Genomic DNA, 13,464 nt, shown 5'->3' on the forward strand with positions numbered 1-13,464 from the left:
ATACAATGTGAGAAGTATAAAATGACGTGAACTCACCTGATCACCAACCAGATCTCAACCTACCTGAACACCCAGACGAGATCATCAAAACACAACAACATGGGTCTAGCATCTTGTGGTGGCTCTGCACATTACTAAGAAACCTCAAATTGTTTTAGACATGTTGCTGTATTGCTCTTCAAACATTGTTGTCTTACCATGTCGCAATATTTCAGAAGAATCACCACATATTGGCATGAGGAGCCATCCTGTACAACCAAACGTCATAAACTACCAAAGCTGAAGATAAGAACCAACGATTTCACCTCGCTGTAGATGGTTCTGATAATTTCTGTGTTTTTCTTTGTCTGCTGCCCAACTGAACTGGTCTCTTGTGGTAAACTAATCCAGTGAGACTGATACACTGAGTTTACTGTGGTTTCAATTCTCATCCTTTGGCAAAAAAAAAAGGAAGAAAGGCCCGACCTCAAGGGAGTCTGGTGCATTTTTTTATTTCTTCAATGACTAGAAATTTTGCTGTGTGAAATCTGCAGGGCACTTGATCTTCTGGTACCAGCCAAACTCAATCTCTCATCTTTGTCACCAGTTCAAATTACAAGAACATCATGAAAAAGACACACAGATGTAACAAAAAAGTCTCTTTTGTTTTCCAATAACAAAAAGTTAAAAAAAGAAAAAAAACAAAAACAAAACAACAACCTTGAAACAGCGATCATTGTCATCAAATAACAATAAATAAGGAGCACTCTTCCCTGTACAGACATATATTCTAATCTAAACTCTTTTTGTAATAAAAATAGAACTTCAGTGCATTTCCTTTGACACATTTCTGCTGCTCCTTCAGAATCTCCACGACGCAACGCTCGGTTACCCTGGTGTTAAAGCAATGGCCTTTTAGAACAGAAACAACCGAAACACCAAATATTAACCCTCCTGAAGAACACAGACAAAAAAAGCAGATATAAAATTTCACAGCCTTCTCTTTGTCTATCTGTACTGTACATCTCAAAAACACAAACCTGGACAGAAAAGGCACAAGTAACTACAATTTGAGTAATACTGGACAAACGAAAATGGAATTATTTCTGATGAAAGATTTTGGTCATTTACAAATTTATTTATATTCCTTTTACATGTCTTTAAACGAACATTACGATTACCAGTATCAGAATAGATACAGGAGGGATATATTCATTTATGTGTATATATATATATATATATATAATTTATATATATAGATTTACAGAAACATTATTTCACAAAGAAAAAAAGTGCATTTTTTTTTTTTTTATAACAAACCTGAATATTGCCAAAGAACAGACATTTAAGTTAACAAGAGTATTGAAAACTGTATAAAAACAAAGCAATAAAAAAAAACAAAACTAGTGTAGCAACCAATAAAGCAAAATGGGATGCAAGGTGCATCAAGGTGTGGACACTGTTAAGTGCTCTGGTCTGTTCTGGCTGAGTCTCCTTGAGCTCCTCTCTCCACTGGATCACTACCAGACTGTAGCTCCTCCCTCCGTGGCTGTTGTCCAATGACACGCGAGGCTACTGGCGCTGCTCGACTGAGGGCTGCTCTGGAACGACTGTCTCTGGCGCAGTGTTCGGTGGTCTCAGTGGCAGACCTGCGGCCGTGGACGGAGCTGTGCGAGCTGCCATATTGCTTTGAGTCCGTGGTCTCCGACTCTGGTTTGGAAAATGTTAGTGCTGTGCTAACGCTGCGCCGCCCCGACTGGCTGGTTCCTGCTGCCTGGTGCTCTGACCAGCGGTCTCCAGGAGTCCTGAGCCCTTGAGTCCTGGGGGTCCCGCCCCAGTATGATTCAAACCTGGCCAGCGACGGCCCCTCCAGAGGGGGAGACGTTGGGGATGAGGGGGTGGTCGGGTGGGACCTTGGTCTGGCCTGCACCATCTGGATCCCTCCGATGGGGATCATCAGATAGGGGACCCTGGCTTGTTGGGAGTGCATGGGAAGATGGCTGAAGATGTTGTCGCCTGTTTGTTGGCCAGGATACGCCTCGCAAGTTGAAAGACGGAAAGTAGGAGGAAACAAGCTGGTTTCTGAGCCTTCTCCTGCTGTTCCACTTTTCTCCTGTAAGGGGAGCAAAGACTTTATTATTACAGTCCATGAGCTGGCTTTGTCAGTACACAAAATATTGCTCAGTGAGGCGGAAAGTGCAGAGAAAATGTACTGTTTGCTTAATTAATCTTGGTCTAATCCTCTGAACCCCAACTGATTTATTTATTTTTGGGCTTTTTTCACACTTGTTTTTTTAGTGTCTTGTTTCTTAGTGTTCTTGTCTTTGTTGTTTTTCTACGGCGCCTCGCATGGTTGCACCAGAATCTGAGAGAAACGGCATTTCAATCCCCTCTATGTCCTGTACATACGGCAGAACTGACAATAAAGTTGACTTTGATTTACTCATTTTTCAGGGCAATATCAAGTTTCATGTATTTTACAAAAACATGTACAACTTTTTTTTCCAAAATTCCTACAGCTGTTTTTTCAACACTGGATAAAAAGGACAACTCTACACAGCCTGCAGTTCAGCCCAGCTCACATGAAAAGTCAGAACTTTTGCTGTGTGACTGTTGGTCACAGTTTAGTCACAGTACCACTGAGAAGCCCAGATTTGTTTGTTTTTGACAGAATCTGGTTCAACAACATCTGGAGCAAATGATTTATTTTAAGCAAATTTTCAATGAAACATGAAGAATGAAGTATTTTAATGAAATATCACATTTCTACGCTAAGTGGTTTATATTGTTTATAAATGGGGTCATTTTGGTGATTGTTTTTTAAAGATAACATGGCTTTCAAACTTGCCAGTGTGTTTGACATTAAGAGGGTTTCATAGATCCATGAAAATGTATGACTTGTTTATAAAAATGACTCACCGGTCTGACATAGCGTCCCGTTGGACCGGGGTTCTCCCAGGGCAGGTATCCAGGGGTTCTGTGCTGCAGCCCCAGCGGTGAGGGAGGAGTCCGAACTTGTGGTGACCGGTAGCAGCTGGGTGAAATGGGACAAAGAGGAGAAAGGGGTCTGATGGGAGAAGGTCCTCTCTCGGGAGAGGGGGAGACGTGTCTGCTGGGCGAGGACAGCTCGGTCCTGGGGGAGAGGCTGTGGATGGGCGAGGACAGCTCCAGACGGGGGGAGAGGCTGCGGCTGGGGGAACAGCTCTCGCTGCTGGGTGAGAAGGCCCTCGGAGACGCCTTCCAGCCTCGCCGGGAGAACAGCGCCCTCCTGCTGCCCGGCGAGGCCGCTCGCCTGCCGGGCCAAACTCCCCGTGGGGAGGGCTCCTGACTGGGGCTGTGACCCGGGGGCTCGGGGTCGGGAGTGCCCTGCTGAGAGTGCCGACTGCTGCTGGAGCGCCCCCCTGTGGACGGGTGGGTGTCTGACGAACAGGAGGACGGCGGGTCTTCGTGGGACGCGGACTCCTCTTCCTCCTCCTCCTCCTCATCGTCGTTGTCGTCATCATCGTCGGACTCCTCCACGTCAGAAAACTGATGTTCCTCCTGCTCCTCGGAGCCGCACACGCGTTCATCACTTCCTGCTGTTTGCGCACACACAGGAAAACATCCCATAAGTGACCTTTCTATCCACGCTGCAAACTTTAAAACTGCGTCGAATATTTCACCAAACAGTCTCAAAAACATGGAACAGAACATTTTCAGTGAGAAGCACAAAGAGTTAGGACGGTACTGCATGTTTCTGACAAACCTCACCCACCACTCATCAAAAACACGTTATAAATAGATTTCGGATGAAAAGGCTGAAATTTAATTGGATATCACCATGCCTCTATTCACAAACTATCTGCACAGCCTTGTGAATGAAAAGGCGGTTTAAATGGCACGTCCTTGGCTGTTATGAGTGTGGTCTGTCAGCAAGAAAGAGGCAGTGAAAGGAGGGACAGCAGAGGAAGGTCAGAGGGGAGATCGTGAGGTGGCCAGCTTTGACTGTTTTGTAGCTTTGACTGGAGGACGTAAGCGTTCAATTGTGTATTGTTATTCGCCGGCAACACATCCGCAGGGACAAGGTAGAGTGGCCGGACTGCGGCAACGGCATCAGGAAGCAGTGGCATGCTCTGCATTCTTCATTTATTTATCTTTTACTTTCTCATATTTCTTATGCAAGGCCAGAGGGAGCAGAATAGAAGATGGTGTTGCATAAGCTGTCAGTGCTGAGAAGCTACTATTCTTCACAGGCTGAAGTTCATCCAGCTGTGCACCAATATTTCTCCACAGTGGAAAGGGAAATATGTGAGATGCATCCTCATCCCCTGAAGTACCTGTTTCCTCGCTCTCCGGCTCATCCAGTGATGACTCAGATACTCCCATCGCCTGGCATTTTTTCCCATGAGCCTTCGACTTCATGTGTTTTGTAAGGTTTCCTAGGAAAGAACAAGAAGATTGCTCTCAACTTATATGGTGCAAGGAAAATGAGGATATTTCAGCAACAGAGGTAAAATGTGATCACTGGGCAAAAAGCAGATTTTGCATCATCCGAGGTGCAGGAAGTTCAGACACTGTGTCTATGAAAAGCAAGAACTGCATCTAATTCAAATTTTGCTGCTATCACATTTGAAGCTGGTTTTTTTTGTGTGCAGCAAAACACTGCTCCCAGCGCTCCTGCCACGCTCTCTGGAAGTCTTTTAACCACTTATATGGGTCCACAGGATCCTTCACTTCAATGGTTCCGAGTCATTGTCTGTGGGCATCGTCTAAGCCAGGGGTGTTGAATCCTGGTCCTCGAGGGCCACAGTCCTGCATGTTTCAGATGTTTCCTTCTTCCAACACACCTGATTCAAATGATCAGCTCATCATCAAGAAGCCTGATAACGATCCTGATCATTTGAATCAAGTGTGTTGGAAGAGGGGAACATCTAAAACTTGCAGGATTGCGGCCCTCGAGGACCAGGATTCGACACCCGTGGTCTAAGCATTCTGGTAGCATCCTAGTTGTCAGGCATTTCCTGCCCCTGATGTCCATAAAGTTGAGGTTTAGACTACTTTATGCACATCTGTTATTTTTCTGCTCCAGAAAAACTTTCACACCAGCTACTATCACTCTAAAACGAAGACAGATTCAGCAGCTGCATGGCTTATTTCTTGCCTCAAATGTTTTCAGAAGCTCATTTTAGTGAACTGTTTTCATAACAAAAGACAAAGTTTCCAAATGAGCAGCCAGGTTGGTCCAGTTTGAAATCTGGCACACACAGCCTCCGAGTGAAGCATTCGTCCAATCAGGTGCAGCCAATATTTGTGCCAATTATCTATTGTGACGCTGCCAAGTCAGTCGCCCAACAACCATCCAACTTTAGGAAGCAGCACGATCTCTTGCGTCTAAATTCGTCCCCTGTGGACATGTACAGGTACAGATACCTCTTGTGATTTCACTTCAAACTTGTGCAGAGAGCAAACACCAGATTCTGTGTTCAACTGAATGTCATGTTGACATTCAGTTGGCAACAGTCGGGTCGACTGCTTGACTCGGAGAGCGCAGCGTCGTTCTGAGTGGAGAAGGTTCAGATCAGGAGTGTGAAGAGGAACATGTCGGCCATATTGTTGAACATTCACAGGGTTGCACACCATAAAACATTGGCTGCACCAACACAATTGTCACTTTCCACCCTCCTGCTCATCAGATTTGTCTCCCTGAAACTTCTTTCTCTACCTGAAGATGAAATTCAAGTGGAAGGGTTGACGTTGTGGAACAGATTCAATTCACAGGTGTGCTTGGGACACTTACAGATTGGTCTTCCTGGGAGCTTTTAAAAGGCGGCAGGAGCACTGGGTGCAGTTTTTCAGACACTTCTCATTGCATCTCGTATAAGGGAAAGAACCTAAAAACTATTCATGTTTGAAGCAACTTGCAGATTGTCACCTTACCTTTGGTTTTGAAGGCAAAGTTGCAGTGTTTACAAATGTATGGACGGACATCAGTGTGCGTTCTGATGTGCTTCTTCAGCATGCTTGGCTTCTTGCAGCGGATGCCACACTCTCCACAGATGTACTTTCCCCGACCGCGACCTCTCACATAAACATAGTCTTCATTGGACTTGTACCTAAAAGACAGAGATGAGAAGGAACAGAAAGATAAAAGATTAAAAGGATAAGAGACAAGATAAACCCCTAAGTGGTAGAATTTAGGGATCACAATGACTAAACACCAGCCTTCTTCACTGACAGCTACAAGTGTAATAACATATACATATAACTGATTCAACTGAACAGCAATTTTAACTAAACTTTGGGTCACTTGATGGCAACGGAACAAGCTGAAGAGACAACATCAACCTTTGCTGGTGAATGTTTGAGCAAACAAGTCGCTTATTTTCACATCCAGCAGATGTGGAGCAACATTAAGATGAACTTATAGTTGCGTTTCTGGCTATCTGTTGAATGTAAGCCCAATATTCACTCTCCTTTTAGCTTTATTCTGGTGTCTTCTTGTCTCATTGGCTCCTATATGCACCATTGTGTTCACCATCTAGTGTTCAGTTAGTCCCTGAAAACAGCTGCTGAAAACAAGGTGGAAGACTCTTTAAGTTAGCAGATCCAAAACAAACAAAAACAGTGTTCTCAAAGAGTCTAAGAGGCTTCACCGCTGTGAGTGACTCCTTTCATGCTGCAGCTATTTAAGACATTGTTCTCAGAAAAGTATATTTTAAGCTGCTTTTATAATAATAATGATGAATGTGGATGTCAGCTTGCGTGCGCCACAAATGCAGCACATGCACAAACTGCGCACAAAACACAGACAGACACAAGAAAACTGGGAAACAAGGCTTTCTTTATGGAGGCGGGTTGGGGAAGCCCCACCAAAACCCCAGCAGCACCGAGTCCCTTGGCTGTTCCCTCCACTACACCCTGGGAGCACAAAGAATACCAGCTATTCTGCTGCGACCGGGTGGCTCTGCCAACAACAGCAGCAGCTAAAGAGAGGGAAGGGAAGCCTGGCTATGGCCACCAACCGAAAATAGACACTGCATCTAAAAATCAAGCAACACATTTAGGTCCAGACTATAAAAACATTGTTTATGCGCAATCTCGATGTTTACCGAGAGGCTATTTGCGGACACAAGTGGACCACAGATGTTTTATATCTGAATGAATTGTCCTCTATGAAACACTGCTCTGCCCTCATGAAGAGATGTATAATCCATTCTGAATTGTAAATATCCAATGTGTGCAGACTGCGTTTAATTACAGTATGCGCACCACATCTACAAGAAACCCGGCTGTGAATGCTCCCCGTTGTATAACCGAGAAGCAGCAGCAGCAAAACATAACAAATTGTTGCACAACTGTAAAATAGTCTCAACAGTGACATTATGCTGCATTCATTCAGGGGCTGGTTACTGTTTAACTGGCATGTATTTGTTGCTGTTGCTAAAAATATCCACCCACACCTCAGGAAAAAAAAAAAAAAAACACAAGGCAGGAGTTGCACTTCACGCATCGAGCATTAAATCAGCGGCACGTCTCTCGGTAGATCCAGCCGACAGTCTTGTTTTGTAGCTTTACGACCGCCTTGTTACATTAGTGGAGGGAATAACTCTTGAAACCAGAGTGTGATTGATTGATGCATCCAGTGAATTTCAGCACAGTAGCTCTGAGAAACACACACTGAAGCAAGCTTTCACTCACCATCTGGCCTGAAAGGAAATCGGACTAAACTAATATTTTTGACAAATACTGTATTTGCGTTAACCCTCTAAACCCCAAGCGGTTTCTGAGCTTTGTTTTTTCTTTGCTCCTGTCACATTTTAACTCACCATGAGCTCGTTTTTCATTGCAATCTGAAGATGATAACTAAGAGGTGGTGCTCAGTGTAATAAGCTGGCAGTTGTTTTGCTCCTCAAACATGTGCTAAAAGCTTTATTTATAAGGCTACAGCTCAGGTGGCTTTGCTAGAACTGGGCTCAATTAATTTTACCTGCATCCCAGCAACTCTATAGCTCAGTAATACACTAATTAACCATCTGAACCCAAAGCAGTTTGTGGGCGTTTTTTCGCTGGTGTCAAATGTTACCAAGTCCTGTGCCTCTATGGAAACAGCACAACCGGGGCTAGACATAGACAAAAATCCAAAATGTGATTTTCAGTATAACAAATTTAGCATTTTTTTTTAATTACACAGACAAGTGCAGAATTTGTAGGGTTAGGGTTAATAAGAAGTACAGAATAAAGTGATTTTAATGAAATATCCCAATTTTAAGATGAGATAAGTTTAGGTTTTCCAACAGACCTGCGCATCACAGGTGAGTAGTTCAGGGATCGTTTGGGAAATTGAAAAGCCAATAAGTTTTCACAGATTCTGGCTCTGATAACTGGTGTCAAATGTCTAAACGATAACATGCCCTCCAAACATGCCAGTGGCTCTTGGGGTTCAGTCACAAACTGCATGCGACTCAGAAACGCCCAACCTCGTTCGCCAGTGTGGTTAAAGTGTTGTGACAAATCTGCCACTTACACCATGGAAATCAATCTGCATGTTTTTTCAAAGAATCCAGAAGGGAGACGGTTCAGCCTGTGCTCGCTAAGAAGGATTAAAGCTGATGTTCCACGGACTTTCGCCGCCACCAGGAAGGAGCAGCTATTGTAGCTTAATTGCTGAGACGTGTTATTGAGAAGAAAGGGTTTCCTTTAGCTGAGTGGTACTATTAAACTCTAGAGAGCCCCGCGCGCCTCTTTCTTGAAGGGATCTCAGAAATTGGATGAAATCTGGCAAGAAACTGGAACATAAACAAAGCCGCGAGATGCATATTCATAAAAGAGTGTTCTCTGGAATAAAATGAGTGGTGCGCAGTCGTGATTTCAAAGTCCTGACAAAAGGAGGGAGATGGGGATAATGAGTCCTAACAGAGTCAGGGAGCAAAACATTCTGCCGTGCTCAAGACCGCCGAGTAGCCGGGCTTATTTGCATGCATGGCGGAAATGCAGAAGGACATCAAGGGGTGGAAATACACAGAGAGAGGACACAGAGGAGGTTGGGAGGGAATGAAAAGAAAATAACACACAGGTAAGTAAAACTGGAAGAGCTGCCAGAGCGAAACAGGCAGCCTGAGCAAGAGGGAGAAGGGTGGCACAATGGAGACTGACAAGTGGAAGAAGGAGGAAAGCTGTGGGCTGTTTATGGATGAAAACGCGCTGGTGAATGTGTGGCTGCAAATGATAAAGACTGGTAATTAGTGCCTTATCTACTGTTAAGCAGACAACTCCTTCACACTCAATCTGTGCACACATAAGCACAAAACACAAACCTTAACGTGCAAGTGTTGACACACGCGAAAAACCATCCACAGAAATCTCTGATCTCTAAAATATTTCCCACTTTTGATCGAAAGGAACATCAGCATGTTTTGCACTACTCTTTATACTTCCATGTTCTCTTTGTGGCGTTTTCATGTCATCTATTTCTGCTACAGATCTACACAGAATCAGCTGCCGGGAAAACTTTTTTAGCTCTAAACACAGCGAAACCTGAGGAAGAAGACAGGCTGTACTGGAAAAGATCACTCAGACATTTACGGGAAGCATGAATGTGTGTATACGTACAGGTCTGAAGACAAACATGCACACAAACACAACAGTTCATGACTGTGATTGTGATTGCTTGCAGATTGTCTCACAGTGTGCCTCTGTGTTTTCTCCCTGACTTTCTTTAACTGTAAAAAGATATTAATGAGAGTCTCGCAAAGTGAAGTTGGAGGCAACCTTTTTCCCTTCACACACACACACACATGCACACACACACACACACACACACATTGCTCTCTCTCCAAATTAACACTTCTAAAACACAGACATTCATGCCAGCAGTTAGAGGAAAAGGCTTGGCTACAGGTACAAATGAAGTCCCTGCGGGCTCCACGGCCTCCCATCTGTTACTGTAATTCTCTGCATGCTCTTGTCAGCTCTCCATCGTCGCTGTGCTGCTCTCATCAGGCGTTGCTTTACGACAGTAGAGCTCACATACTAAGGCGAGTCCGTTATTCGCAAAAAACACTGAATGACACAGTTTACCGCTTACCCTCCTTCAAAGATGCGAACGCGAGAAGGCTCGGCCTGCTTGGAGGTGGACGGTCCTTCCTCGTCTCCCGGCTCTTTTCGTTCCCGGCGTTCCTGAGTTTCCTCCTTTTCGTGCTGCGGCTGATCCGTTACTTCAGTGAGGGTGCTGGGTGGGGTGGCATGTACCTACACTCAAGACACACAGAGAAAAATTCAAAACAACTTAAAATGACGCGTTTCGCTGTTAAACTTCACTGAACATGGGTGTTTGTGTTCGGGGTCGGGAGGAATTATTTAAAAAATGCATTGTGACACAATTACCTGTTTCAGTATCACAATATTAACATAATGTAACTTCATTATTTTAAATTACTTTTGGATTATCTCACTAACAAATATTCAAATAACTGAAGAAAAAAAAGTATAATCTGCTGGTTTATTTGGTAATTCTGTGAAGGTGTTGCTGACAACATTTTATAATATATTTTTTATTTACTAAAATTCATGTATAATGGTAATTTATCTAACGAGAGCTACTTAGAGCACTTTAAAATTTGTTTACATTTTTAAAAGGCTCCCTGTTGCTAAGTTTTGCTGGTTCATTGAATAAGAACAGAGATTATGTTCTACATGTAGTTAAAGGAAACATCCATATGCTCAAAAATGTCACCACTGCAGCTCCTCTGTTGTACAATGGAAAATATTTGAGCTTAGTAAAAGGATCAGACTTTTGCAGTAAAATAAAAATATCTCGACAGCAGTGATGAAGCCCAGGACTCAACCCGAAGACGACAACTTGTGTTTTAACTGCAGCTTATAAACCGTGACTCACCTGTCTGAGGTAAAGAAAAGTACACACTGTCCTGATACAGTCAAGTTCAAATTGAAGTTTAAATGCAAAATTCAGTTGAACTGCAGGCTGTGTTTGCACAGAGCAGAGATGAGGCAAGTGCAAAAAAAACCCAACAACTTTAAAATAATAAAAATCAATACATGTCTCAAAAACAATCAACAGAGGAGCAAGTCATCAGTAAGTTGGTGCAAGATCCATTTTTCTAGAGTTAATGTGCAGAGTAGTGTGTCTATTTTCTAGAGGCTGTAAAAATGCAAGTGGTGAAAGATTTATAGTGTAGATGCATAGTGCACAACAGTTCTCTCTGCTTCTGGTTGTGATGTGTTCATAGAGGTGCAGGACTTTATACTGCAGTAAAAAATAAGCTCACAGTGAGTAAGAACGTGACAGCAGTTTAAAAGAACGAGCGTATATTGTGTTTATGTTTACCTCTGACATACGTGGGGTCCTGCTAGTCGCAGGGGCCAGTTTTCCCTTTGCTGGCGACGGTGCCGTGGCCATGGTGTATGTCTCAGCGCTGTGTTTCTGTTTGGAGCACAGCAGAGACAAGGCCACCTTAGTGCTGAGGCCTGGCAAGTTGGGGTTGTGAGCACTGACGCTCCAGGTGGAATAAACCGAAGCTCGGGGGTCCCTCTGGGCAGATGGGTTGGGTTTGACGTACTGCCGGTAGCACCAGTTGACTGAGGTGGAGGTATCGAGGCTGGGGTATGAAGGTGTGCTTGGTCTCTCAATCCGTTTTTCCACAGTTGGCACCTCCTCCTTCTTTTGACTCGTCCTCTCAGTTGACTCCTTCTCCTCCTTCTGTGCGTCCCTGTTGTTTTTTCTTGGTACTTGGTCCTGCTCCTCTTCCACTTTCACAGTTGTCACTTCTACCCTGTCTGGTTGTTTCTTCTCTCCTTCTTCCAGTTTTTTCCCGGCTGCTTTGTGTTCTTCCTCCTGTCCTACCTTCAGCTGTGCATCCTCCTCCTCCTCCTCCTCCTCCTCCTCTTCCTCCTCTCCTGCCTTGTGTTGCTCACCCTCCTCTTCCTCTTTCACCCGTTTCTGGTGACGATGTGCCTCTGTGCTGAGCTCCAGACTGGCGGCAGGAGAAAGCATTCGTTTGCTTCCTCCAGCCCCCAGTGGACCATATCCCTCCCCCGAGCCTGAGGCCAGCTCTGTTGGCAGGGACAGGGGAAGAAGGCTCTTGATGTCTGGGGAGGGGACCTTCAAGTACGTCCTTTGCAGCTTGTCCTGCTCCACCTGGCCCATGATGACCATAGCTGTACAAGACGTTGGTTCCTGTGAGCGGGTGGAGGCCAGAATCTGGGACAGAGTGGTATACATGGCACTGGCATATGTAGGTATATGAGTCTGGAGGCGCACTGGCACCACAAGAGACACTACTGGTGTAAGCTGAGCCAGGCATGTGGCGATGACCGGCCGTGGGTGGTGGCAGGAGATTGTTACGAGGGATTGATCCGCAGAAGACATGGACGAGAGGGACGGTCTGCTCTCTGTGGTGCGAAGGGCAGGAATATGCGTGGTCAGTCTTGGAGGACCAGGTAAGTACAAAGCCTGACTACTTCGAGTCCTGGAAGAGAACGGCAGAGGAACGAAAGGGGGAAGCTGATGGAGTGGTATTCCCAACCGTTCTGTCATGTGGATCTGCGCCGGGTGTATCTGTATCGGTGAAGACCCTGTGTGTGAATGTAAGAAGGCTCTGTGGATGACATGGGAGGACAGTACTTCAGATATGGCTGTGGTGACGGGGAATAGCTGAGAAAGTGGCGCAAGAGGGAACACTTGCTGGCTTCTGGGCTGCAACGGGAGCACATCCTGAGAGGAAGGGAAGATTTGTGGCTGCAACAGCTGCAAGGCTTTTCCTGTGGCTTCCAGGCTGAACCGGGAGCCTACCTCAGAGGGGTAGAGAGGAGGATAGGTGGAGTGTGAAGGACCAGGCTTTGGACTCTCTGCTCTGGACTCTCTGCCCCCCACCTCCTGCTCAGGTTCCCCTAAGGTGGCATGCTTCACAAGGAGACACTTTCTCCTTTCTTTCCAGGAGGATGTGGACTGCTGGGGGGACAGGGATCCATAGTCAAAAGATTTACTTCTGTTCTCTGCGATCTGTTCTGATTGTTGTGGGCTAGCTGGGGCCTGCTCTGAGGCTGAGCGCCTCATCTCCTTGTGGCTTTGGTGCTGTTGGTGAGAAGCGGATGGCACCATCAGCATCTGGGAGCTCTGGCTACCGGAGGCCCAGATGACTGGCTCGGATCTCGCCGTGTCCTCGAATGAAACAGAAACGCTTGAGATGTTGCTTTCTTGACTTGGGCTCCGAGGCAGAGACAGAGATTCAAAGCTAGACTCCCCAGAGGACTGCGCAGCTTCTGCAAGGCGGAGTCTTTTCTTCTTTGGTGGCAGCTTCTCTGCAGGGAGCTGGGCCAGTGTCTGGCTTCGCTGAGGCCAGTGGAACTCCTCTACTCTCTCTGCCTCCTAAGACAGACACATTTTTTGATTAATTTACCATCATGCCTAAGATGAAGCAATACTGAATGATTATCTGCCCAAAAACATCCGCATTAAAGCAGCGAAAATAAAAGAACTCGAAAATAAAT

At 45.2% G+C, this 13,464-nt stretch overlaps 1 protein-coding gene across 3 annotated transcripts in view; it reads right to left on the reverse strand.

Moving 5' to 3' along the window:
- Window positions 1-475: 475 nt before the first annotated feature.
- The window catches only part of hivep3b (HIVEP zinc finger 3b), a 52,040-nt gene continuing 39,051 nt past the window's right edge, over window positions 476-13,464 (reverse strand). For 2 of the 3 annotated variants that reach the window (XM_008288119.1, XM_008288120.1), the window contains 6 exons: window positions 11,303-13,342; window positions 10,043-10,206; window positions 5,896-6,071; window positions 4,296-4,397; window positions 2,899-3,557; window positions 476-2,092 (listed from right to left, as the gene is read on the reverse strand). In XM_008288119.1, coding sequence (XP_008286341.1) covers window positions 1,442-2,092; window positions 2,899-3,557; window positions 4,296-4,397; window positions 5,896-6,071; window positions 10,043-10,206; window positions 11,303-13,342 — 3,792 coding nt within the window. In that variant the 3' untranslated portion in view covers window positions 476-1,441. The remainder of the gene's footprint in view (window positions 2,093-2,898; window positions 3,558-4,295; window positions 4,398-5,895; window positions 6,072-10,042; window positions 10,207-11,302; window positions 13,343-13,464) is intronic. The other variant, XM_008288121.1, reaches the window with a different exon arrangement.

This window comes from Stegastes partitus, unplaced genomic scaffold, assembly GCF_000690725.1.
Source record: "Stegastes partitus isolate 25-593 unplaced genomic scaffold, Stegastes_partitus-1.0.2 Scaffold542, whole genome shotgun sequence".
Taxonomy (NCBI): Eukaryota; Metazoa; Chordata; class Actinopteri; family Pomacentridae; genus Stegastes; species Stegastes partitus.